General features: G+C 35.5%; 1 protein-coding gene across 1 annotated transcript in view; it reads left to right on the top strand.

Annotated features, from left to right (window-relative positions):
• LOC124363282 (polypeptide N-acetylgalactosaminyltransferase 1-like) overlaps window positions 1-25,937 on the top strand; it is a 57,367-nt gene that overhangs the window by 15,464 nt on the left and 15,966 nt on the right. The window contains exons 5-7 of the mRNA XM_046818496.1: window positions 4,497-4,666; window positions 6,278-6,445; window positions 11,702-11,912. Of these exons, the coding sequence (XP_046674452.1) occupies window positions 4,497-4,666; window positions 6,278-6,445; window positions 11,702-11,912 (549 nt within the window). The remainder of the gene's footprint in view (window positions 1-4,496; window positions 4,667-6,277; window positions 6,446-11,701; window positions 11,913-25,937) is intronic.

The raw sequence follows: 25,937 nt of genomic DNA, 5'->3' as shown, positions 1-25,937 counted from the left end.
TGGGAGCAATTTGATTTTAAAATTCAGAAGTCAATCAAAGCACATAAATGTAGAAAATACATTTCTCATTGTCTATTGATAGACTTAATGTAAATTTAAAGTTTGTGAATGATCTGGAGTAGGAACTTCAGACTGAGAATAATGATGATGATCCTATATTTTTTATTTATTACCTGTGGTTTGCACATCCTCAACAATGTGTTCAAATCAGGGGCTAAGTGGGATCTAGTTAAATTTCTTAGGGCTCTCTACAATTTTTTTTAAGATGTTCCTGCCAGAAGGGAATGTTGTGTACAAGTAACAAAGTCAGACATCATGCTCCCCAAATTTTGTGCCGTGAGGTGGTTGCTTAGTGGAGAGTGTGCAGCTATCAAAATGGTGCCTCTCATGAATGAATACAAGACCCATTTGGAGAAGGACCCTGGTGTTCCCAAACCACCTGATATAAGGTTCATTGCTATAAGGTTATCGCCAGTACACTAGGTGATAAGTTATTGACTGCTAAACTAGCATTTTTCAGTTACATCTCTAATATTTTCAAGCCATTTTTGACAAAGTACCAAGCCGATGAACCATTGGTACCATTTTTGTACACCGACTTGTCAGTTCTGTTGCACGACTTATTAAGTATAGTTTTTATTAAAAAAACTGCCCTCTCTGAGGTTTCTCCTCCAATCAAAGTAGAATTAAAAAATAAAAACACCTTGATTGAACCAAAAAATTTTGAGTTTAGTTTTGGTGTGAAAGGTGAAGTAAAAAAAGTGAAATGTGATAAGCAAGAGCTACTTAAGTTTAAGTCAGAGTGTGTTGACTTTCTGAAAGCAATGTGCACAAAACTTCAGCTTAAATCTCCGCTGAAAAGTGACCTGTGCCTAGCTGTAACACTTTATGAGCCATCCCTTATGGATCACAAAACCGACACTGCTCTGAAGAGACTGAAAAGTGCTCTTGAAATATCACACAGGAGCAATTGGATCAAGGTAAATACATGTGACCGAATCCTGAAAGAGGTGAAGTCGATGGTTAGTAGGGAACATTCAAAAACTCTTCTCAAAGCTTACGAGCATGCAGACAATTTCTGGAGGAAAAATCTCTTGAAAAACAATGCCTCCGATAAATTTAAAGCGTCAATCAAGAAGATTTTAAGTTATGGAAATGCTTTTGTGGACCGAGGTTTCTCAATTAATAAAGAAATCTTAGATGACAACCTTCTAGAGAGGTAGTTTATTTCCCAATACCATGTCTATGAGGGGATCAAGAGAGCTGGTGGAGCAAATAATATCGACATTGATAAGAAGATAATCATGGAATGTCATCAGACCCAGAGCCGGAATACCTCGCAGACCAAAGGAAGGCAAATGTGGCAGCTGCTGGTAAGGAGGAAACCAGGAAGAGAATTCAGGCTACTATCAACAACCTTATGCAAAAAAGGGCTAAGATAGTAGTGCAAAAACAACAAGAGGCTGAAGCCCTCCGGCTAGAAATTGAAAATCTAAAAAAGCAATTAATGTTGTAGCTAATCAAGCAAGTTCTGCAGAAAATGGCTGTCTTAATTTCTTATATTTTTATTAGATAAGAATAATTGTACCACTTTAGTGTTTTTTTTTGACAAATAGTAACTCCAAAAGAATATTGATTTATCATGCTTAGACTGTTATTTTAGGGGTTAGTAAAAATGTTTCTTGCAGATTGAATGATTTTATTTCACTGTATGTTAAAGTTTTATATTAAATAAACCTTATTTGTCTCAAATCCTAAGTTTATTTATTATTTGAAGATTGAAGTATAACATTGTTAAAATAAAAAATTCAATAACATTTTTAATACAAGTTTAAACTATAATTTTGAAAAAACATTGAACTAGAAACTCATTGTGTTCTGAGAGTTGATCATTTAGCCTTTTTTTTTAAAAAAAAAAACCTTACGGTTGACTTTGAATTACATCATGAAGTCAATTTTCACTAAAAAAAAAAAACTTTTGCACTGTTTTCCTCTGTTGCCTTTGATGATTCTTTCTCGATAGGTTATGTTTCTTTTTATGGTAAGAAATTTACTTATTTCCTATATTGTTCCGTCAAAACTGGATAAAAGTTTTTTTTTTCTGAATTATTGTCATCTGGTATTCTCCTAATTGGTTGGAAACATAAGTTCAATTTACAAGAGTTTTTTTTTTATGTTGGAAACAATTTATGCACGGCAGGAGTGAAATAAAGTTTTATTTGGTGAAGGATATCGTTTACTTTGATATGTCCTATTCGTAGTCTGATTATATTCACTATTTCCCATCTGCTGTCTAGTTTCTTGGTACCATGGCAGTAAAGGACTGATAGGTTGTATACTCCTATACCACCTGGCCTTTGTTGTATTTAGTAACAAGTTGTTTTTTTCTTCAAGTATCTTCCACTTTTAGAACGATTTGATGTCAGATAATGGAAAGGCCACGTCTTGAACAGATATTCCATTCATCACTGCCTCTTTTGCGAGCTTGTCAACCATTTCATTATGTTTGAAACCTGCATGGCTAGGTATCCACTGAAAAGTGATTCTGTTCTTTGAGTCTACACAGTTTTTGATTATTTTTAGGGTGATGTTGTCTTCTATTATGCCATCACTGTAGTGATTTGATGGCAGAAAGAGAATCACTGCAGATTAATATGTCACAGTTGGAGAGGTTATTCTCAAGCAAAGAGCACTTGTACAGAGCAAACAGCTCAGCTGTATGAATGAATAAATGAATATTTATTTATTTCCTTATAGATACAAAGATATCAACATACATGCAAAAACAGGAAATGATCTCCACATGGGCATAGCCTGTGTGTGGAGATCGAGACGCGATCAGCAGCATGAATATGTACTCATCAACATTATAATTAATGTAAATCTTCGTATCGAAAAGCAACGTAATGACAACATGATGCAACTTATGTATACTCGTAATATAAGAAAAAACAAATACATCATAGCTACAACAAGCAAGTCTTTGACAATAAGATGACAACCAGATAACAACTGCAGAAATGATAATGGATGATTAATAAATGATAACAAGAATATAAACTTAATATATGTATCTATGTATAAATCTACGTATTTGGTCAATGTTTATATTTCTTACCCACGTTCATGTGTGGTATCAAAATTGCTTTAGACTCATCTGTAAATATTTTTATTCTGTCTTTTATAGGTTAGGTTGATCATTTGGTTAACTGTTTGTTTGAAAACTTCTGGGAAATTATCTTTCTTACTTACAATTTTGTCATCTATTGTATCATTAATCTGTACTGAAATGTTTGCTAGCTGAGGGTAATTTCCCAATCAGTAGTTCTGATAAAAAAAAAAAATTATTTCAGGGAAGTCTGGGATGAAGTTTACCATAGAATCTATTGGCTTTAATAGATTGGAGTCTTTTTACATTTCCAGTAAGGGTTAATGTTAATCAGTAGTTGTATGTATAAGCATTTCTGTCGATTTTGGTTATCAATATCTGTGATTGTTTTATACAAAAGTCTTTCCATTAAAAACTTTCTTCGCAGGTTATGGTCTGATTTTATAGTAACATTTTCTGCAACATAATGATTGACGTTGGTATCTTCGTTTTCTACATTCAAAGCAGCAACTGCCAGTTGAGTTTCCATTTCCATATTCTGGGACTTGATATCTCCACGAGGGCAGTTGGCTGAACCTGTTATTTTATCATTTCCAGCCTACAGTAATCATTTAATATGTGTGTAAATGTGATGTATATTTTAACACAGATATAAAGGATGGAAATTTGAAGGCTGATAAATATCTAACTTAGCCTAGAGTGGTAGAGACATATCACACACCTCAGTTAAACCATAATTGTTTGAGGTTAATCACATTGAAAATGCAATTAAGGTTATTTTTAAACAGGCAATCACAAGTATAAAATGTAAAATCTCACAATTTGATCTACAACCACTCAATTTTCCGTCTTGATCTCGAATGAAGATTTTCTTGAAAATCACTCAAATATTCAATCTTAGCAACACAACACTACAAAACTTCAATGTGAGCCCATATGTTCAAATTAAACATGGAGTAATTCTTCTGAAGAAAAATTTTATTCTCACTCGTGATTTATTTAGCATATTTGTAATGTTACACCTTTCCAGAAATTGTCACACAGTCTGTGTACAACTAATGTTTTATAATGTTGTTCTTATGGTAATAATCACAAGTATAAAATGTAAAATCTCACAATTTGATCTACAACCACTCAATTTTCCGTCTTGATCTCGAATGAAGATTTTCTTGAAAATCACTCAAATATTCAATCTTAGCAACACAACACTACAAAACATCAATGTGAGCCCATATGTTCAAATTAAACATGGAGTAATTCTTCTGAAGAAAAATTTTATTCTCACTCGTGATTTATTTAGCATATTTGTAATGTTACACCTTTCCAGAAATTGTCACACAGTCTGTGTACAACTAATGTTTTATAATGTTGTTCTTATGGTACACAGGTGCAGATACAAGTACACGGATATTTCCGGCCTGCCCACCACCAGCGTGATCATTGTCTTCCACAACGAGGCCTGGTCCACTCTACTCCGGACCGTACACAGCGTCATCAATCGCTCCCCCTGGACACTGCTGGAGGAGATAATTCTGGTCGATGACGCTAGCACTAGAGGTACTCTCTACTGCAGATATTAAAACTTGTACCAGTTACACTTGGGTTGTGTCTCTCAACCATTCTCATTGTTTCTTCCATCTTAGTTATGACAACTCCATTAGGCTCGTATATACTGCATAATTGGTGCAAAGTCTCTAATGTTGTATTTATTAAGTCTTTAGCCGAAGTGATGAAAATTTTTTCATCCTGTTGTTGTTTATAAGTTAGACAACCTTAGCCATTAATTCTGGATTAATAATTCTTAGGTGGTGAAGACCAGAACAAGCAAGGAGAGGAGCTGGTAAAATCATGGATACTGGAAGCAAAAGAGGCCACAGGACAGATACTTACGTTCACTAGATGACTGTTTCAGGATAAGCAGGCAAAGCTCTGGAAAGGATTGTCGCCATCCAGGAGGTGAAGAACAGGACAGGCAATTTAAAGGGGCTGGTGAGAGCAAGGCTACTAGGAGCAAGAAAGGCAACAGGACAGATACTCACATTTCTTGGTGGCTGTTGCAGCATTCTTGGGCAAGCCACTGGAGGAGTATGTGGCCACCCTGAGGGTGAAGACCAAAGTGCTGAGGACAGGCAAACAAAAGAGGCTGGTGAGAGCAAAGCTACTAGGAGCAAGAAAGGCTACAAGACAGATACTCACGTTTCTTGATGGCTGTTGCAGCATTCTTGGGCAAGCCACTGGAGGAGTATGTGGCCACCCTGAGGGTGAAGACCAGAGTTCTGAGGACAGGCAAACAAAATAGGCTGGTGAGAGCAAAGCTACTAGGAGCAAGAGAGGCTACAGGACAGATACTCACGTTTCTTGATGGCTGTTGCAGCATTCTTGGGCAAGCCACTGGAGGAGTATGTGGCCACCCTCCTGGGGGTGAAGACTAGAGTGCTGAGGACAGGCAAGCGAGAGGGGCTGGTGAGGGCAAGGCTACTAGGAGCAAGAGCGGCTACAAGACAGATACTCACGTTTCTTGATGGCTGTTGCAGCATTCTTGGGCAAGCCACTGGAGGAGTATGTGGCCACCCTGGGGGTGAAGACTAGAGTGCTGAGGACAGGCAAGCGAGAGGGGCTGGTGAGAGCAAGGCTACTTGGAGCAAGAGAGGCTACAGGACAGATACTCACGTTTCTTGATGGCTGTTGCAGCATTCTTGGGCAAGCCACTGGAGGAGTATGTGGCCACCCTGGGGGTGAAGACTAGAGTGCTGAGGACAGGCAAGCGAGAGGGGCTGGTGAGAGCATGGCTACTTGGAGCAAGAGAGGCTACAGGACAGATACTCACGTTTCTTGATGGCTGTTGCAGCATTCTTGGGCAAGCCACTGGAGGAGTATGTGGCCACCCTCCTGGGGGTGAAGACTAGAGTGCTGAGGACAGGCAAGCGAGGGGGGCTGGTGAGAGCAAGGCTACTTGGAGCAAGAGAGGCTACAGGACAGATACTCACGTTTCTTGATGGCTGTTGCAGCATTCTTGGGCAAGCCACTGGAGGAGTATGTGGCCACCCTCCTGGGGGTGAAGACTAGAGTGCTGAGGACAGGCAAGCGAGAGGGGCTGGTGAGAGCAAGGCTACTTGGAGCAAGAGAGGCTACAGGACAGATACTCACGTTTCTTGATGGCTGTTGCAGCATTCTTGGGCAAGCCACTGGAGGAGTATGTGGCCACCCTGGGGGTGAAGACCAGAGTGCTGAGGACAGGCAAGCGAGAGGGGCTGGTGAGAGCAAGGCTACTAGGAGCAAGAGAGGCTACAGGACAGATACTCACGTTTCTTGATGCTCACTGTGAATGTACCACCGGTTAGTTGTTTTTATCTTAGATGCGTGATAATATTATAAATTTATTTAATTAATTATAATTTCAAGGAATGATCAACAGTTTCTGTTTAATAATGTCTGTAATATCTGCATTGAGAGACCTAATTAATATTATACAACAACTATAGATTTGGTTTTGCATTAGTAAAGCATTTCATTCCATGGGGTATCTCGAAAATGAATTGATCTGTATATGTAACCCTTTAATGATTAAGGAGCAATCCGTTGTCCTTAGGGTATTTCTCTTGAGAACTGCTTGGCCAATCTGTTACCAGAATGATTGAGTGGTCTTTGAAAAAAAAAAAACTACAGGGTGATCCGTTGTTAAATTATTTTTTGTTGCCATCCTAAAAATGTTCAAACTGTGTTTTAATTTTTCCTTTTTGTTTACATACAAATTTCACAAAGTATATTTATATCAATATCAATGATTTTTCAAACTGTCTGCAAAACAGCTATTTTGAAAGTGGTATTTTTTCGTATCCCTTTTTATGAGACAATAAATATTTCTGGTACTGTAAAAAATAACTTAAACATGTATAGTCCTTTTATAAAACTATATTTCTATACACCTAAGATTGAGTTTGATGATTGAACTACAATAATATAACTTAAAACTATGATTTTTATTACTTTAACATACAAAGTGTGACAAATATTAAAAAGTTATTTGGTTCCTGCATGCAAAAGCGAATAGGGTAGCTTTGAAATCCATCAGAGAATATTGCTGTGTTTACGGAGAAAACATTATGTGTGATGGTGTTGTACTTGATTGGTGTAGAAAGTTTAAAGATGGCCAAACTGACACGATGAAGGAGGTCAAGAACACAAGTCCGTCAATACAGACGGCCTTGTTGAACAAATTGAGAAAGTGCTTAGAAAAACCGTAAATTCACAATAATTGGAATTCAAGAAGTGTCAAGATCTTCTCTTTACTCTATTGTTACCGAAAATTTAGGCTACAAAAAGATTTGTGCTCTGCTGGATGCCTAAGATGTTGACTGACACACACAAAAATTACCAAATGGCTTCAGCTATTGAATTTGACATTCGGTAATCTTTGAACTATTGATGTGATTCACACACAACACCACCACTCACCTTTCTCCGTAAACATGGTACATTCTCCAATGGATTTCTGCTGCACTATTACCTTTGCTTGCAGGAAACGAATAACACTCCTCAATTTACATTTTGCGGGAGAATCGATAGAGGTGGCCATGTTTATATGACTGTAGCTCAGCACAAACTAGCTACTTGAACTCGGCAGTGCCAAGTGTTGTAGCAGGGAAGATGTGTGATTGACAAATGTGCACATTGCAGACCTTCCACGGGTCTGGTCGTCATGGCGTGAACTCGGAAGTTGAAAAAACGGTCCTTGTATATAAAGTTAGTTATTTTTTTAGAAGGATAGAAATGTTTTGGAAAATCGTGGCAATAACAAAAAACCAACCTATGGTTGACTACCCAGAGGGCTTTAGCTCGTTATTGCAACAAAACACACTAAATAAAAATAATTAATCATAGTCCACTTTTTCTATTTCTTACCAATCTCATAAACAGCCTACCCATGGTACATATAGAAGTGAACCTTATCATGAATAGTTACTGCAGTTCTGAAGTAGGATTGACAAATTTTGGTTTCGTTATTTCTACATCTCGTGGGAAAATAATAAATATCAAATCAAATCAAATCTTTATTCACATAACATTGAGTACAGCGATTGTGTCATTTGAATTACAATTGTTAAGTTCGAATTAGGTAAAAAGTATGTACAGTAAGAGTTTACAGAATTTGTCATTATTCATCTTCATTGCTGAGTTTCTCCAATCCAAAAACTCCTGGTCTGTGTATATTGTTCGTTCCAGCAGCCAGTCCATGAGTCTTCTCTTCAGATTCTTCTCAAGGATTCTCTTCATTCTTCTGGCAGACAGTTGTAGAAGGCAGCTCCTCGATAAGATGGTTTTCTTCTCGAAATAGACAGAGATGATGAGTGTCGAGTGCGAAGTTGTGCCTATGCCTTTGTGTTGTATGTGTGGTGGTCTCCTAATCTGGCTCGGCCTATTTTTACTGCATGCATTACTGTTTCAAGAATATAGAGTGCAGTAACTGTCAAGATCCTGAGGTCCTTGAAGGCTTCTCTACATGTCTCTTGCGGCCTTAGTCCTTTTCAGTGTTCTTAAGGCTCTTTTCTGAATTACCAATACTCTTTGGAGGTTTGAAGCGCTTGTCCCACCCCAGGCCACTAAACCATATCTTAGGTGGGTTTCAAATAAAGAGTAGTAGGCTATGATGGCTGTTCTGTTATCACTGACCTGCTTTAGGCCTTCGTATAGCATAGAGACCCATGTTCAGTTTTTTACAAAGTTGGGTCACATGAGGTGTCCATGAGAGATTGTTGTCAAGGACTATGCCTAGATATTTTATTCGAGTTTAGTGTTGTTAGTTCTGGAAGGCCTTGGTAGTCATTGGGAAGTGATGTGTATATCAGTTGATAGGTTTTACTTTCATTCAGGACCAGATCATTTTGAAGGCAGTATTGTTTTGTTATGTTGTAATGCCACATAGGAGTTTATTTCAAGCTCTTGTTCGATTTTTTGGTGGCAACAAGTGGTGCTGTGTCATCAGCAAACATCACTGTCTCACAAAACTCTGTAAGGTAACTTGGAAAATCATTGGTGAGAAGTATGTAAAGTACAGGGCCAAGGACAGATCCTTGTGGGCACTCCTCTTTTCATTGGGAGGGGTTTCAGATTTTACTGTGAGAAGAGTGTTGTTATTCTTGTAGCTGAGCTCAACCAATTGTTTCCTATCGCTGAGATAACTTGTAAACCAGCTGGCTTCTTTTCCAATTATCCCAAGTGCCTTGAGCTTTCCAATTAACAGGTTGTGGTCCAGGCAGTCGAATGCCTTGCTGAAATCGAGCATGACACTTGTTGCAACACATCCCTGGTCTAGTTTATCAATAATGTATTCAATTAGTTTGTACTACTGCAGTTGTTGTTGATCTGTTCTTGATAAATCCATGTTGTCTAGAGGTCAGGAGGTTGTGTTGCTGCAGATGTGCTATAAGTCTGTTCAATATTACTCGCTCTAGGATCTTAGAAAAATTTGATATCAGAGATATTGGTTGATAGTTAACAGCGTCATTTATTTGGCCACTTTTGTACTTGGGATAGACTTTAGCCACTTTTAGACTGTTAGGGAAAATTCCTTCGTCCAGAGATTTGTTTATAAGAGTTGTCAGTGGGGTTTAAAAGTTCACTTTTACAATGTTTTAATTAGCTTTTGAAAGAAATGTCGTCCTCTCCAGCAGATGTTTTAGCTTTCATTGAGTCAATAATTGTTCCTATTTCTTCTTCAGTAGTGTTGTGCTGCTGCAAGTTTAGTAACAAAGTGAGCCTGAATAACATTTGCTGGTGTAGGATTTTGATTCGGTGTTCTATTTTTGTCAAGTGTCTTCTCTGCTATTCTGAAAAAAAAATTGATTTAAAGCATTGGCAATGCTATTGGGAGAATTGTGTAATTCACCTTCAACAATGAAGCTTGCTGGAATTATGGTTGTGGTGTTTTTGTTTTCTTTCAGAGTTGATTACCCTCCAGACAGCTTTTGATTTATTGTCATCCTGCTCTATGAATTCCGCATTTTGCTTCTTCTTAAGTTCTTTTAGCTTAAGATCATACATCTTCTTCCTAGTTGCTGTTTCCCTTTTATCATTTACATCTCCAGTAAGTATTTCTATGTTCAAGGCTTCCAAATATGTTTTTCGTAGTGTCTCACTTTCAGTATCCCATACTCTTTTTGCGTGATTGGTTTTTAATTTAAAAGTTTTTATGTGGGCAAGATATGTCCATCGCGTATTTCATAACGCTGATAAAGGCTGAAAAAAGCTATTTCTGTGCCTGTTTTTTGAGTAACTTGTGACCAGTCTTGGGAGGCTGGGATTTTCCTCACTTCCTCTATTGTATTGTGATTGATTAGTTCTTTTTTTGGATTTGCTGTATTGTCATTTTTGTAAGTCTGTCTTGATGTAGCAGATTTGTGCTGTGTGGGTCAGATAGTCCTGAGCTGATTACTTCATGTGATAGATGGTCCCTCGTTTCAGATTTGTACAGATACAATCAATAGATGTCTGGCTATGATGTGTAATTCGTGTGGGAGGCAGTTCTAGTCTTTTTATGTTGTATCCCTTCTAGGGCATCTGTCAAATTTTGGTTGTCATTATTGTTCGTCAAGTTGTCCACATTAATATCACCCATAATGACTCTTAGATTGTTTATACAGTGTATTTTGTCCAGTTCAGCTGATAATGCATCCAGTGAGTTTTCTAGCCTGCTGTGTGGTGATCTGTAGATTCCCATTAAGTAAAAGTTGGATTTTCTAAATGTTATTTTGAGTAAAATGGCTTCACAAGATAGCTCAGATGATATGTCAGAGATGGATACTATGCTGATTGTATTTTTTAATTTAGAGCTAACAAATACAGCAACTCCTCCCTTCCTGTGGTGAGTTCTGGAGAAGCCCTCCAATGAATTCGTATTCAGGTATCCTGGTGTTTTTTCAAGTGATCACTATTTAGCCCATGTTCTGTTAGAATTATTATGTGTGGATTGAACTTGTGGAGGAAGTGTGTCAGTCTTTCTATTTTTGTTTTTTAGGCCATCTATATTTTGGTGAGCTATTTGAGATTTGATCCTGGGTTTTTTGTTTCATTCCATTATATTCTCTTGTCGTGTTCCTTCCTCTAAAAAAAGTGTTCTCTGTGCAAGTTGTTGGACTGTTGTCTGTGGAAGCAGTGTAATTTGCAGGAAGCACGATACTGTCGGGCAAGCTGTCGTCAAAAATAGTTGTGTGCAGAGATATTTGGTTTATCTGTGATGGAGCATCTGTTAGTCCCCAGCATAACCGTAGTGTGTCCTCATATGCTTCTTGAAGAAAGCAATATTTTTTAGAAAGAAGTCCTCACAATATCGTCGTCAGTGATGGTGTATTACTGATCAAGATCAAATTTACAGATCAGGTCATCAAATTAATTATTTGGGTTAGTGTTGATTAATGTGTAAATTTGAACATTTTCATTCCATCACCACATTCAAAAGTAATGAAGAAGTGAAAACCAAAATTTTTTTAGGAAGCAAAACCATATATAAAATGTGTAATTACAAGTAAAAGTATGTACTATCAACTGAACTTTCTCAATTCTCCACTGCGGTCACAAAACATGATGTGTCCGTAGGCTGGCTGGAGGCGCTGGTAGTGCGAGTAGCAGAGGACAGGCGTCGCGTGGTTTGTCCTGTCATAGACATCATCAGTGACGAGACATTTGCGTATGTGCGGAGCTTCGAGCTGCACTGGGGTGCCTTCAACTGGGAGTTGCACTTCCGCTGGTACACCTTGGGTGCAACAGAACTCAAGGTGCGCAGGGAGGACATCACGCAACCGTTCAGGTCTGTTGCGCACGATAATATTGTGTTATTCAACCCTCGAACCTTTTTGGCGATATGCAGACTATTTTTTTATAAATGTATAAACACCTTTGTTTACCGCAAACCTATGTATATTTGGTATCATTTTGTTCACAATAAACCAGAGAATACTTTGATATGTCCAAGTTGTAAAAACTGGTTCTAAAAGATAAATTGGAGGTGGGAGTGTACCTAGGAAAAATATTTATGTAAATAAATAAAAAAATTTCAAGATAGTTCAAATGTTATAAATTTAGAAGTAGTTGTAAAAAATGTTTAATTTTTAATTTTTTGTTTGTTTTGAAAAATATGTGACATATAGTACATAAACTATAGAAATACTATGTGAAAATTATAATTTGTTATCGTGGGAACATAAATTTTAACGTGTTTGATGTTATAAAACACATTAATTTATATAACAACTCTTGGCCGCCTAATGTAACTATTTCAGTATAAACAGATAAATTTAGCTCAAAATAATTACGAAACAATACCAAGTGCTGCAAAAATAATCGCTACTGTGGACAGATTAATGAATTGATAATTGCTAGTATTTTGTGACTATCACTGATATTATAGTTAACATAAAAGAACTAATAGGCATAATTTCATTCAGCTGTTAATCATGTTTCTAATGGAATATAAATCACATGGTTTTTTGACCATGTGATCACTGTAATAAGTGACAAGAGTGAGTGATGTGATTCAAGACAAAATATACATTGATTGCCAGTTTGAGGGTTATTAGTCAGTTGAGGGAGACGACTGCTCAACTGTTTTTTTTACAAACAGTGTAAATATACAGAATACTAACAAAAAATTAATAACTGTGTCTAATAGTTGTTGAATTTTCCTTGTATTACTAGATTTGTGTTGTTCAATTCAATTCAATTCAATTCAATAATATCTTTATTCACACATTCATCAAGAATGGTTACAGAGTCAACACATGCAGTAAAGATTGATGTCCATCAAGAAGTAGGTAAACTAGTTTAAAACTATTATAAATGCAAAGAGAAAATATCTTTAAAAATTTGATATCAACTAACATTTCTGTAAAATAAAATATATATGAGGAGAAAATATATGAATGCATATACATACACATACATGTCTTAAATAATAGCATTAACAGAATTAAAAAACTCATTCAAACTATAAATTGTAGAGTTTATCAACAGGCTGTGCAGTCTTTTCTTCAGAGTTTTAAGAGTCACATGTTTTGAAGTTTTCTGGAAGCATGTTAAAGAGTCTTGCTCCGCTATAGGAAGGCTTCTTGGTGTAAAGGGTTGTTCTATGCGCTGGAAGGGATATATCATTTGCCCGTCTTGTTGTGTAGCTGTTGACGTCACCAACCCTTGGTAATCTTTCTCTTGAGGCGTGGGTGATTACCTCGATGATGTTATATGGACACTACTGTGAGTATCTCAAAAGATTTAAAAGCCTCTCTACAAGATTCTTGTGGCTGTAGTCCTGCCATGATCCGCATAACCCGCTTCTGTAATACCAGGACACGATGAAGGTTGCCGGCAGATGAACTTCCCCACAGAGTTTATTCCATATCGAACATGTGATTCGAACAGAGCGTGATATGCGGCTTTCAAAGCGATAGAGATACCAATGGATTTTAATCCTCTTCATTGCAAAGATTGCAGAGCTAAGCCTTGAACACAGTTGGTCGGTGTGATTGCTCCAGGAAAGGCCTTGATCCAGAGTTAGGCCTAAGTGTTTTGTGTTGTCAACTCTCTGAAGATCTGGGGGCTCAGTCAAGCATTCTTTTAATCGTCCAGAAGCGAGATATTTTGTCTTTGCAGCGTTAAAAACTAGGTCGTTATTTGAGCAATATTGTTTGTGCCATACTGACTGATATGAAGGTACGAATGTCCCAGGTCTTCAATGGCATTGCCACTCGTTACAAGAACGGTGTCATCAGCAAACATGACTGGGTAGCTTATATTACCCCAAATACTTAGGTAGGTCTGCAGTAAAAAGAACAAACAGAACCGGGCCCAACACTGAACCCTGGGGAACACCTCTTGTAACAGCCAAGGGCCCAGATCTTGCAGTCCTCTCTGTTTCCATCCAGGTTTTGTTTTATTTCAACGACCTGTTTTCTCTTCCCGTTAAGTAACTCTCAAACCACTTGACTGTAGTCCCTCCAAAACCAAGAGATTTAATTTTGTTGATAATTAAACTATGGCCCAAACAGTCAAACGCCTTACTTAAATCAAGGAAAACACTTGTAACTGTGTTTCCTTCCTCCAAGTTGTCAATGATGTGTTCTATTAAATCGGTAAAAGCACTTGTGGTTGATCTTCCAGGGATAAACCCATGTTGTCTATCAGGCAGGAGATTGTTGAATTTAAGGTGGTTTTGAATTCTGGTTAAAATTATTTTTTCTATGATTTTTGAAATAGTTTGGGATTAGGGATATCGGCCTGAAATTTTGTAGCTTCCTTTTTGCTTCCCTGCTTATGAAGGGGATAAACTTTAGATATTTTGAGTTTGCTAGGAAAAATCCCTTGAGACAAAGACTTGTTGATTATATCTGTAATGGGTAAAAATACTTCACCAATGCAAAACTTTAGCAACTTAGAGCTCACGTCCATCGATACCTGAAGAAGATGTTGACTTCAGTGACATTATAGTGTTAAAAACTTCACTGAAGGAAGTGAGTCTCCATTCCATAAGTGAAGTTCCAAGAAAAGAAGTATCACTCATAACAATGGCTCTTGATTGATTGGTTTATTGCAGTAGAGTTTGCTCGGCTATATATGGAAAAAAAGATATTAAAGTGTTCACACAATTTGTCTGGGTCTTCTTCTACCTTTCCTCCAACATCAATCTGCCATCTTGCCCCTGCACTGTCTTTTCTTAAAATTCTCTCACTATTGATGACATTCCAGATGGCTTTAGATTTATTACTTGACTCAGCAATAAGGCTTTCATTTTCTTCCCGTCTTAGAGTTTTTTAGTTTTATATCATACATTTTTTTTCTTGTTAAACGCATCCACTTTGTCTTGCTCACTTCCAGTTTTTTTTTATATTTGTCAAGCAGCCAGGATGAACTCTTTTCTAAGGCTGTTAGCTTCTGGGTTTGTGTAGGGCTAGAATTTTTCCTCTATTTTTTTTCTGTATGCAAATTTTACGTGGACATGTGATGTCAAGGGCTATTGTCAGGGTATCAATAAAGTTCATGTAAGCCTCGTCTGCTGTGGCTGCCTGATAGACTCTGTCCCATGATTGAAGTGACAGGATGTCCTTGAAGTGCTGGAGGTTGTCAGGATTAAATTGTCTGTGAGTAGTTCTAAAAGCTTCATTTTTCTTTATTGGGGCGTCAACGGTAGCAAAGCTGTCCCATATGATCGGAAAGGCCCGTATTTTCCACTATGACTTTTACTCTGTCAGTGTTAAGATTGGTGCAGACAATGTCAATGGAAGTAGCAGAGGTATTAGTGACTCTTGTAGGAGGCAACGGTATTCTGGTTACATCGAAGGGGGCGAGTGCTTCGCATAATGCTACATTTTCTCTTGATTGGAAGCAAGCAATTTACATTGATATCACCAACAATACAAATTCCACTGTTGTCACAAGGAAGCAAGCTGAGGGTATCAGTTAACAGGCCAAGGCATTGTCCAAGAGGAGCACTGGGTGGTCGATATATCCCAAGAATGTAATAAACATGATTTCCTGTCGAATGTTATCCTGATTGAAGACATTTCACATACGAGTTCTTCTGAATGGTCAGCAATATTAACACTCTCCACCTCATTAGCCATGTCAGTGTGCTTGTAGATGGCAACACCACCTTTCCTGTGACTCTCTCTGCAAAAATGCAGTTACCAGACAGTAGTCCACCAAGCATACATTTTTCAAAGTTAATTCACTTAGTCCCAAGTTCTGTGAGGACAACTAAATCGGGCTTGTGGATGTGTAAAAAGTGATTTAATCTATCGATTTTATTGCACAGCCAATCTATGTTCTGATGGAAGATTTTGAATCTTGTCTTTAAATTTGAATTCAGGAAGATTCTGCATCGAGTTTTGCTTCTTTGAGTTGGGTCTAAAAAAGTCTGGGTTTCTGAAGAGTTTGAATTTTGGAGTGGTGATTTATTTGTTAGTACGGGTTGACGGCATAATTTTGGATCCACCGTGACATTCAGTTTTTTTTACAGGGTTTGGCTGGCTCCCTCAGTGGCAGTTTGATTCAGTTTTTTTGGACAGGGTTTTGGCTGGCTCCCTCAGTGGCGGTTTGATTCAGTTTTTTGGACAGGGTTTTGGCTGGCTCCCTCAGTGGCAGTTTGATTCAGTTTTTTGGACAGGGTTTGGCTGGCTCCCTCAGTTGTATGATCAGCACCGGAATAACAGATTATGAGGCCTGGGTTAAGTTTTTGTGGCGGCCCTTCCTCCGTTTTGTGTTATCTGAATGCAGTGCTTAATTTCTAAAATTTTAGGTGTGGGAACTCTTAAAGCGGGAAGCTCAGACCGGTGGGTTATGGAATACACCCCAGGAAGGAGGGGGGCCCTCACCCAGGAAAACTTTTGAAAATTATAACTGTAAACCTTTGTTTTTAGGCCACCCAGACATAATAATACATTCATTTTTATAAAATACCAAGTGATATTTTAATGCTGTTTATTTTCTTTAAGGTGCTTGATTAGGATGTAAGAAAATAAAAACATGAATTTAAAATTATTGAGTTTACTCTCTACTCTACTCTACTCCATTAACACCCTTGTTTGCCTACTTTAAATTTCCCAGAAATATTTGGTTTGATTTCATTGACCATTTTGTTTGAATCAATGAAGCTCGCCAATATTAATTTTTTAATGAATGGTAAAATAAAAACAAATTGAGCCTTATTCACAGTTTTATTTATACACATTACAGTAGTAATAATAATACATATTAATATGTAAATGGATGTTTTGTTAATATAACAGCTTTTTTTTACAAGTTTGCATATTTTACAAAAAAATTGCATACCTTATGGGTACAAAACAATATTAATACATTCAAAATAAACCAACTTCTTGGAAAGGAAAAGGAAGCGTTTAATTACACACAAAATAAATGACACACAGAGTGGAGTAACAACACGGTTTCATTTTTTAAAATTTAGTGTAGTTTTAAAAAGTTAAGGTTGATTATTTTATTTGCTTATTAGTTTATTATAACAAATATGTACGGATTTTGTAGTATAATATTGTAAGGCAATGCCAAGACTGTTGGTAAACTTAGTTTATTAGTTGTTTGTTAATATTTTAAAGTGAAAACTACAAAAGAAAACAAAAACAACAATAACACAAAACTAACTGTAAGTACAAAAAAGAACTCAGAAACTTGAGTTCAGAACACAACTATAAGTTAGGCATAGGCTAGTTAATTTTAATGAAAACTTAATGTTCTGAAATTCTAAAAGATATTTAAAAAACAGATTTAGGAAAAAAAGTTTCCCACAATGCAATGCTGTCTTCATGGTAAGTTTTCTCTGCCCTCGTTGTTTTGACTTGGTGTCAAGTGCAGAATGGTGTCCCTTCGCCAGCCAGGTTTTGACGTGTCGCTCGGGATTGTATCTAGCCACAGGAGGTCCTAGGAGCCTGATCCGCAATAAATCGCAAACAAGTGCTAATGTAGAGTGAAGATCTAAGAGGGAGACATAATTAGATTCATTGCAGAAAAACCCACGTTCACATTCAGCACTAGACACTGCAATACTATTTATGATGGAAATCAGTTTCTTAAACGACGGCGGTTGCTCTAGAATAGTAGGTTTCTCTCCACTTAACATAGGCTTCAGTCCCTGCTTGAAGTGTCTGAAGTCTCTAATTATATCCTGAGAGCTGCTAATCTTAAATCTATCGCAGATTCGCTGGATCTCACATTCTCCGTAGGTGATGGATAAGTCTTTTGGCAATACATGGGGTGGATCACTTTGATGTCATTCATGATTTTGGTGTAGTGTTCAGCCGCATTTGAAGATGATGATAGCAACCCTTGAAGTCAAGTTGTTAGCGAGGCTCCGATAGAACTGTTTTTCTGGAATACTGGGTATATTTGGATCTTACACAAAGTTTAACATCTTGAAACATCAAATCGTCAATAGCAATTTTAGCTTCCACTGAACGTCTACCCCATGTTTTCAACTCGGTTTTTCAAACACTTTGATTAACAGTGTTACATCACTGTGGGCTTGGATAAGGTTGAGGCTTGATTTTTTGAAGCTGTAAGGACAAATCCGATAACTCTTCTAGAGCATCGAACATCAATGCCATGGTTGTGTACAAAAGTTGTAGAAGATAATGTACTACAAAGCCCTTTGTAAGTTGAACGTTGCTTCGAGTCCCTTTGTTTGTCTTCAGATGCTTCAATGAAATGATTGTACAAAGCTTTAAAATCTGTCCAAACTGCTTTCACCGCCATTAAGCTGGAGGCTACCCAACGAGTATCTAAAACACAGCCGATTTTCAACATTTGCTCCTCTAGTCCTTTAGCAACTTCTGCCAACTCCCTGCTGTTTTTTCGGTGAACAACTAAACATGTTTCTAATTTTATCCATGGATATCTTAAAATGATTGATTCCAGCTACTTCTTCTATGGAATCGTGCACGGCAAGCTCTAAAACAATGTTCAAAACAATGCCAAATGAACAAGTTGGGGAACGTTTCAGTAAGCTGTGTATAGCAAGGCCAGATTTCTTGCCTAGTAGCACTGAAGCACACCATCACAAGTTAGAGCAATCATATGGTCTTTCATGAATTCAAAGCTTAGACCTAAAGCTTGTAACTGATTTAAAAGTTCTTGTAATATACCAGCTGATGTTGTGCTATTTAGCTCAAAAAGTGTTAAGAACACTGTCATAGGTTTTGCATTCCCTTTAGAACAGTTTCTGATATAAAACCACCAAAGCATTTTTGTTTGAAACTGAAGTGGCTTCATCCAAAAGCAGGAAAATTTAGAGTCTGACTTTATTAGGCCATTTATCAAGTCTGATTTCATTTCATCAGAAATATGATGAGTTATATTGGAGCAAGCAACATTTGAATGTAGGATTCGCCCCATATCTAAGCCATTCATTATTTGAAGATCAATTTCAGTTTCAAACTCAAAAAATGGCCTATTTAGTTTAGCTTGCTTATAAGCCGTGCGGAAAATGCGCTCAGTTACAATCTGCTGCTCTTTATGCATAGAAGCAACAGCTTTTTTTCATTGTATCTTTCTTAGCTTCAATGAGTATTTTTTCAGCTAAAGAATGAGCTCGAGACCCATGGTGTAAAAATATCTTTTTCCTAAGAGAGGATTGCTGGTCTTTTTTATTGTTTCCCATAAGCTGTAACAGTTCCTAAAACCCACTCTTCGCTAATCTTTAGGCCCTCGTTTTCCTCTGCACCTAGAGTACTCACACTAACGGCAAACGTTGCAACCTAGTTCTCTGTTCACAAATTAACCATGGATTTTTTAGCTTTAAATTCAACAATTTGTTCTTCAGACCAACAAACTGGCTGTTCACCCCTATTAACAAAATCATTATTTTCATTACTAACCTTAGCTTTCGTCTGCATCAGATCCCAAACCCACCAAACCTGGATACTATTTTGACTGACGAGGAAGTCGAAGGGGAATGGTAATCGCAATTATCCTCATTGATCCCGATTGCGTCTTCTTTTTTATCTTGATCAACAATTGAAGTTGTAGTCAATGCTTCCGAACTGCAGTTCTCATTATTTCGCATAACCTTTTTGTTTCTTAGGGTTAGGTTTAAAGAAATCAACAATTTTTCTGGTAGTCATAGTCAATTAGGAAACTATTTAGCTGCACCAGCACTAATAAGCATAAACACGAACACAATCAACGACCTGCACCTCAAAAACGAACTTAAGCGTGATGGGATGCGATGCAACTTGTAACTTAAACGCGAAACACACCAAGGTCAAGTCAACTAGTCAACACACTTGTGATCACTGGGGCGGTGGCGCGGTGAAGGAATGGAGGGGGACAAGGAAGGGGGTGGGGGTGGGTAATTGCTTTGTTATTGAGAGGCGCAGCCGCGCATGCGCGAACTAGGATGACTCGCCCGTCCCACCTTCCTCCTGCCTGATTCCGTGCAAGACTCATCACAGCACAGCTCACAACTGCTTGTAGTACGGGGCGCTTACTATCTGCTTACGAGTCACTCGCAAACAAAGCAATAGCATAATATTGATCCTACCTACAATTTTTTTTTAACTAAAACTTGTACTCGTAGTTTTAAAAGCGTTCCCATTGCGTTCCCACTGAAATTAACCACTGTCTGAATGTAAAGTTATGATCATTTCATTTATATTTCTTCTCTATTTATATTTATAGAGAGTATATGTTACTCTAAATATAACTTTTTTATATTATAATATATTCACTTTATCGCTGTGCGGTAGACAATGATATTCGAATTCTATATACATGTGTTACACCTCGTACCGCCTAGTGGTAAATCCGGCACTGGTCTAGACCCTAAAATTACACACACATAGGGGTAAGGCAGTGAGAGATCACAGGTTCGATTCCTGAGGAAGTCCTAAAAAGTTTGCGAATGGTTTTGATTGTTTTCCCTTAAAACGTTGATAAAATGCTTTGATGATAAAATGCTCTGGTTCAGAAAGAACGTCCACAAACAATATGTGGGTGAAAAGTAAAGCTCTTCTTCCCACGCATATGATGGAAAATCTCGTAATTTAAGTTTATGTTTTTTTGTGTGAATTGTAGTTTGTAAAACCGGTATAGATGCACTAGGGTGTTGACTGAACATCAGAAAACAGCTGCGCCTTATTTATTGTTATTGGCTTTCTGTTATCGATCCACAACTGGTTTTTGTAGCTACTCTGCCATTTTGGACTGTACACTGTAGCATTTGATAGGTATTTCCGTACTGCAAGTGCAACTCTAGAGACAGACGTGTGAGCTTTGTTTTTGTGTAATATTGCTACTAATAGAAGTTCTATTTCGTGGTTGTATCTGTGTTTGTAGTGAACTCTTTTTAGTTTCATATCCAACTTATAAAAATGGCTAACCCAGATTATGAAAACTTTGATCTATCTGTCAGTGACATTATAAAACATACATAAATTTATAAAAATGTCAGGTTTTACATTTTTTTGTCCAACAATAACATCAGAAACCTAAATTCAAATAGAACATAAAACAAATTTGTTTTATTGTATTAGTATGCTAGGATACAGAAATTTATATTTATTGTTCGAATGGTTAAGTTTTTGTTCATTGTATTCTGAAAAATGTTGTTGTGTGATCTAAAAACTAAAAGAAACATTTTGTCACTTTATTTTTCATTATATCACTCAAGAAGAGGCTTACTGAATAGAACAATAATTGTGTATTGGAATTGGGCAATTTATAGGGTGTCCCGTAACTCTCTGGACAAAGGTATACCACGTTATTGCTCAGGTCAAGACAAACATATTTCACCATATTATGAACATGGGTCTCCGATGCTTAGTTTCCCATCTGTCTGTCTGTATGTGTTTTTTATAAAAAAATAAATATCTAAAAACTAATAAGTTTAATTATACCAAATATGGTTCAAATGTTTATGATAACAAGGCCAATTATCAAAAAAATTTAACATGAAATTATCTGTAGTATTTTCAAAATGGTGGTCATTAAAACTTTTTAACTTTTAATATCTTAAAAACCAGCAGTTTTTTCTCAAGAACTACAAGAATAACAGTTTTTAGAGGACATTATCACAAATGTAATGACCGCAAAATTATTTAAATCGAATAATAAATAATTGATTTAGAGCAGATATTGTACTGTGACGAGACATGGCCCACATTGAGGTTCTCAGCAAATATCCAACAATACAAAAACTGAATAAATGGCAGCTCTCAATAGCTGTCAATGAGAGCTATATAATAACTATCAGTGGTCCTTGATTTTATGACAAAAAAATTATTTTGACTTTGTTGAATTTTGTTATATTAAAAATTATAGATGCATTTAAGGTTTAAATAAGTAATTCCTTTGAATAGCTATCTCACAAATCTACATTTTAAAATATATATCTTATAATATAGATATTAATACAAATATAATATTTTTACAATATTCAATTTGGTTTGTGACAACAATTTTGTTGTTTTTTTTACATTAATTTATTTTATTAACATTAATTGAAAACTCTTTTATTTTTGCAAAAATTAACTTATTTATTTGAAATGTATTCATCTTTTATAAACTTATAAATTGTGTAATGTAAATTAATATTACACGATAAAAAAATATCTGGCTATAAATATCGTACAAGTTTAATCCAGTACAAATATCTTAATCCAGTCAGGAGCAGTTTGTCAAAATCAGTAACAAACTACAGAGGTCTCTCTTGTATCTTATCAGTTGTAGTATACAAGTGATGAAGCAAGACGTGTTTGAACATGTTGTTGTCTTGAACCTGTTTGAATTGGAAGGCACTTATCAATTCCAAGAAATCAGCCCACAGGTAATGGGTAGAACTCAGTTTAAAACCTGATGTGGCCTGAGCAGTAACATCTATGCCAGTCCAGCTCCAAGTAAGTTATTGTATCCATTCAATGTTCTTATTTTGTTGCAAATTTCAATTATATTATTATGACAAGCTGAATATAATAAGGCACACTATAAACAGATTTCGATCATTAAAATACAATTTATATACATGCTTTTGACAGGAAATAGGTGATGATTATGCTCTACCTCAAACGAATATGTCTCAGCCTGCCTATTAAGTTTACTCTAGTAGAGAGCTGTATTTTATTTATTTTGGCCTTAACTTCCATTGTGAGTAAAATTTTAAATCTTAGTTTAATTTGGGTGTAATTTAATTTAACGAGTTTGATGGAATGTTGGTTTAATCGGCCAAATTATTATCCGGTCTTGCTCCATGTCTGGAAGAGGTTGATATGAAGTTATGTACTGCTTGTATTATGTTCATTATTTGTGAATAATTAATTGTAAACATTTTTATTAAAATAGTTATTTTCTTAAAGTTTAAAAAGATTTTTAAAACGTACTTAATTGCATTTTGTTTGAAATTCTCTATAAAAGTTTAAAATTGTTGTACAGGGTTATTCAAAAGAATGGTGCAAAATTAAGGTTACTTAGTTGCTGACAAAGTGTTATAAAATCATTAAACATGCACACAAAAAAACATTTTTTTGCATAAAAGCCCTGTAACACATACGCTTTGAGTTAAAAGTTTCAATAATTATATATTTTTGGATTCAGGACAAAATTTTGAATAAGTTATACATTTACATTTTGATGTAAAGCTTATTGCTAAGCAATTACACAACGGAATATTTAGAAAAATAATGTCCAAAAAACATTTTTCTTACATTTTCTAAATAAAACAAAAATATGTTTCCTGGAAACAATAAGATATTGTTATTATAGTGCTCTCCATATAGTTGTGAATACATTGACATATAATAGTTTATATTTGGACTAACAGTTATGAAATGTGATACATTATAAGAAACGTCTGCGAGGCTGTTAAAATAGAGCCGCCAGTACAGAATGACACCATTGCCAGTTCTAGGGTTAATATTAAGAAGTCAGTGATCATTGTAATATATGAAATGTAAAAAATATTACAAAAATATGTATAACATTAATAGAACATATAAAACTTGTTCATGTTAAAGAATTGAGTGTCTTATGTTATTTTAAAGTATAAAAAATAACCATTTAATAGTTAACAAACATACTTTTTCAAGATATATATTCACAACCCGTTGTTAAGAAGTAGTCACTTCTGTCGGTCAAGACTGCCTTTCCATTTTATATATAAATAAATATGTGTGTGTGTTTTTATAAGGTAGTGTTTTGTCTTAAACATGTTAAACAGTTTATCAATGACTACCACAAAGCAAGAAAAAAATGTTTTGTGTTTTTGAGTTTGCTCAAACTCTTGCTGTTCTTAATGTTCAAAACATAGAATAGAATAGAATAGAATTTATTTTTGAAAATATTTACAATAACACATTATATACATTGGTATACACAATGTAATACATCAATAAAGTAACCTAAACAACCAAATGTATACCACAATGTACAAACCTAATGAGCAAACTTAAATAAAAATGTAAACATTCTTGTAAATAAAATTAAATCAAAAAACACACGTAAATTAAAAGAAATATTTTAAAAAATTAACTAGGGCCTCTAGAGGCAAGTGCCTGTGGAGAGGTTCCTTTTATTACAAAAATATTTTTTAGCTCAAAGAAAAATTTCAATAAAACTTTGATTTTTTTTATAAGCTCCTAAAAAAATTGATTAAAAGTGTGCTTGCTGCAGTTACAAAGCAAATGAAAATCCACTTAAATAAATTCAAACTAAAATTTACTGTTACTTTCTTTAATTAACTAGGAATCTATGCAGAGAAGAAAATATAATTTATCAAAACCCAATAAACCACTTCTTTAATGTTTTTGAAAATAACTTTATATTCTCACAACTAATAATTGAAGAAATTATACTAAATATTTTAGGTCCCAAAAAAACAATAACTATTTGAAAAAAATGCTAAGTTAGGCTTTGGAACTGGTATTGGTTCTTGCTTTCTTAATTTGTTTTTGTAATTATTTTTTAATTCTGGTAAATTGCCACTTATGACATAAAATATTTTTAAAACTTTATAAACAAACATATATTTAAGGGGAAGAATATTTAAATCAACAAAAAGAGGAAAAGATTTCTCCATTCTTCGTTTTCGTTTAATCAACCTTATGAATTTCTTTTGTTGAGTTAGAAGTGGCTTTAGATTTGTTTCATAGACTCCACCCCAACAAAATATTCCGTAGTCAAGCCTACTATTGACCAAAGAGAAGTACAGCATTCTTAACACTTCTTCAGTGCAAATGTATTGTAAAAAATAAAAAAATCTTAAAATATTGTTTAGTTTGCGTTTTAAAATTTCAATATGTGTCTTCCAGTTGATTTCTCTATCTAGCATGACTCCTAAATATTTTAAATTTTCGCACTGGGATACTACAGCACAGTTCTGTTGGCACTGAATGTTACTACACAAACAATTGACACATCGATACAAAATTGAATTACTAAAAATTTGCTGATCTGTTTTTAAAACTAAAATTGATGTACTTAGTTTTCTCTGGGCTTAATAAACATGTTATTTTTTGAAAACCACCCACTGCAGTGCTTTAAGGTCTGAATTCATCTCTTGCTCTATATCATCCCAATTATTTTTTACATACGATAAAGCTGTATCGTCTGCAAAAGATGTAATATTTCCATTTAAAATTTGAATCACAAAGATCATTTATGTAGATTATAAAAAGTACTGGGCCTAAAACTGACCCTTGAGGTACGCCACATTGTATAACCCCGAAGTCATTAAAAGAATTATTAATTTTGACACATTGTTTTCTCTTTGTTAAATAGCTAACAAAACCAAGAATAAATATTCCCCCAAATACCACATCCGTATAACTTTTGTAAGAGAATTGTGTGATCTACAGTATCAAACGCTTTTTTAATATCTAAAAATAAACCACTAACTTTCTGCCCTGAATTTATTCCTGTATACACATTATCTATGAAGCTTTTTAATGCTGCTTCAGTATTTAAACCTTTCCTAAAAACCAAATTGATTGTTGCTGAAAAAATTAGTTTTTTCTAGAAGTTTAATTAGCTTTTTTCTTCATTAACTTTTCAAAACACTTTAGCAAAGGTAGAAAGTAAAGAGATTGGTCTGTAGTTATTACAGTCGGTAATTAGGCCACTCTTATGTAAAGGAATCACTACAGCTGTTTTTAAAAATTTCTGGAAAAATACCTTTTTCAAAAACTTAAATTTACTAAATACAATAAAACGTTTTACTAATTTGGGTATATTAAACTTAATTAAAAATGAATTGATATTATCTATTCCTGGTGAAGTACTGTTTTTTAAATCTTTTATTACTGCACTTAAATCTTCAACAAAGACCATGCCCATAAACATAGAG

Source organism: Homalodisca vitripennis, chromosome 5 (genome assembly GCF_021130785.1).
Source record: "Homalodisca vitripennis isolate AUS2020 chromosome 5, UT_GWSS_2.1, whole genome shotgun sequence".
Classification (NCBI taxonomy): Eukaryota; Metazoa; Arthropoda; class Insecta; order Hemiptera; family Cicadellidae; genus Homalodisca; species Homalodisca vitripennis.
The sequence above is the reverse complement of the archived record's forward strand: the minus strand, read 5'-3'. Positions and strand labels throughout refer to the sequence as shown.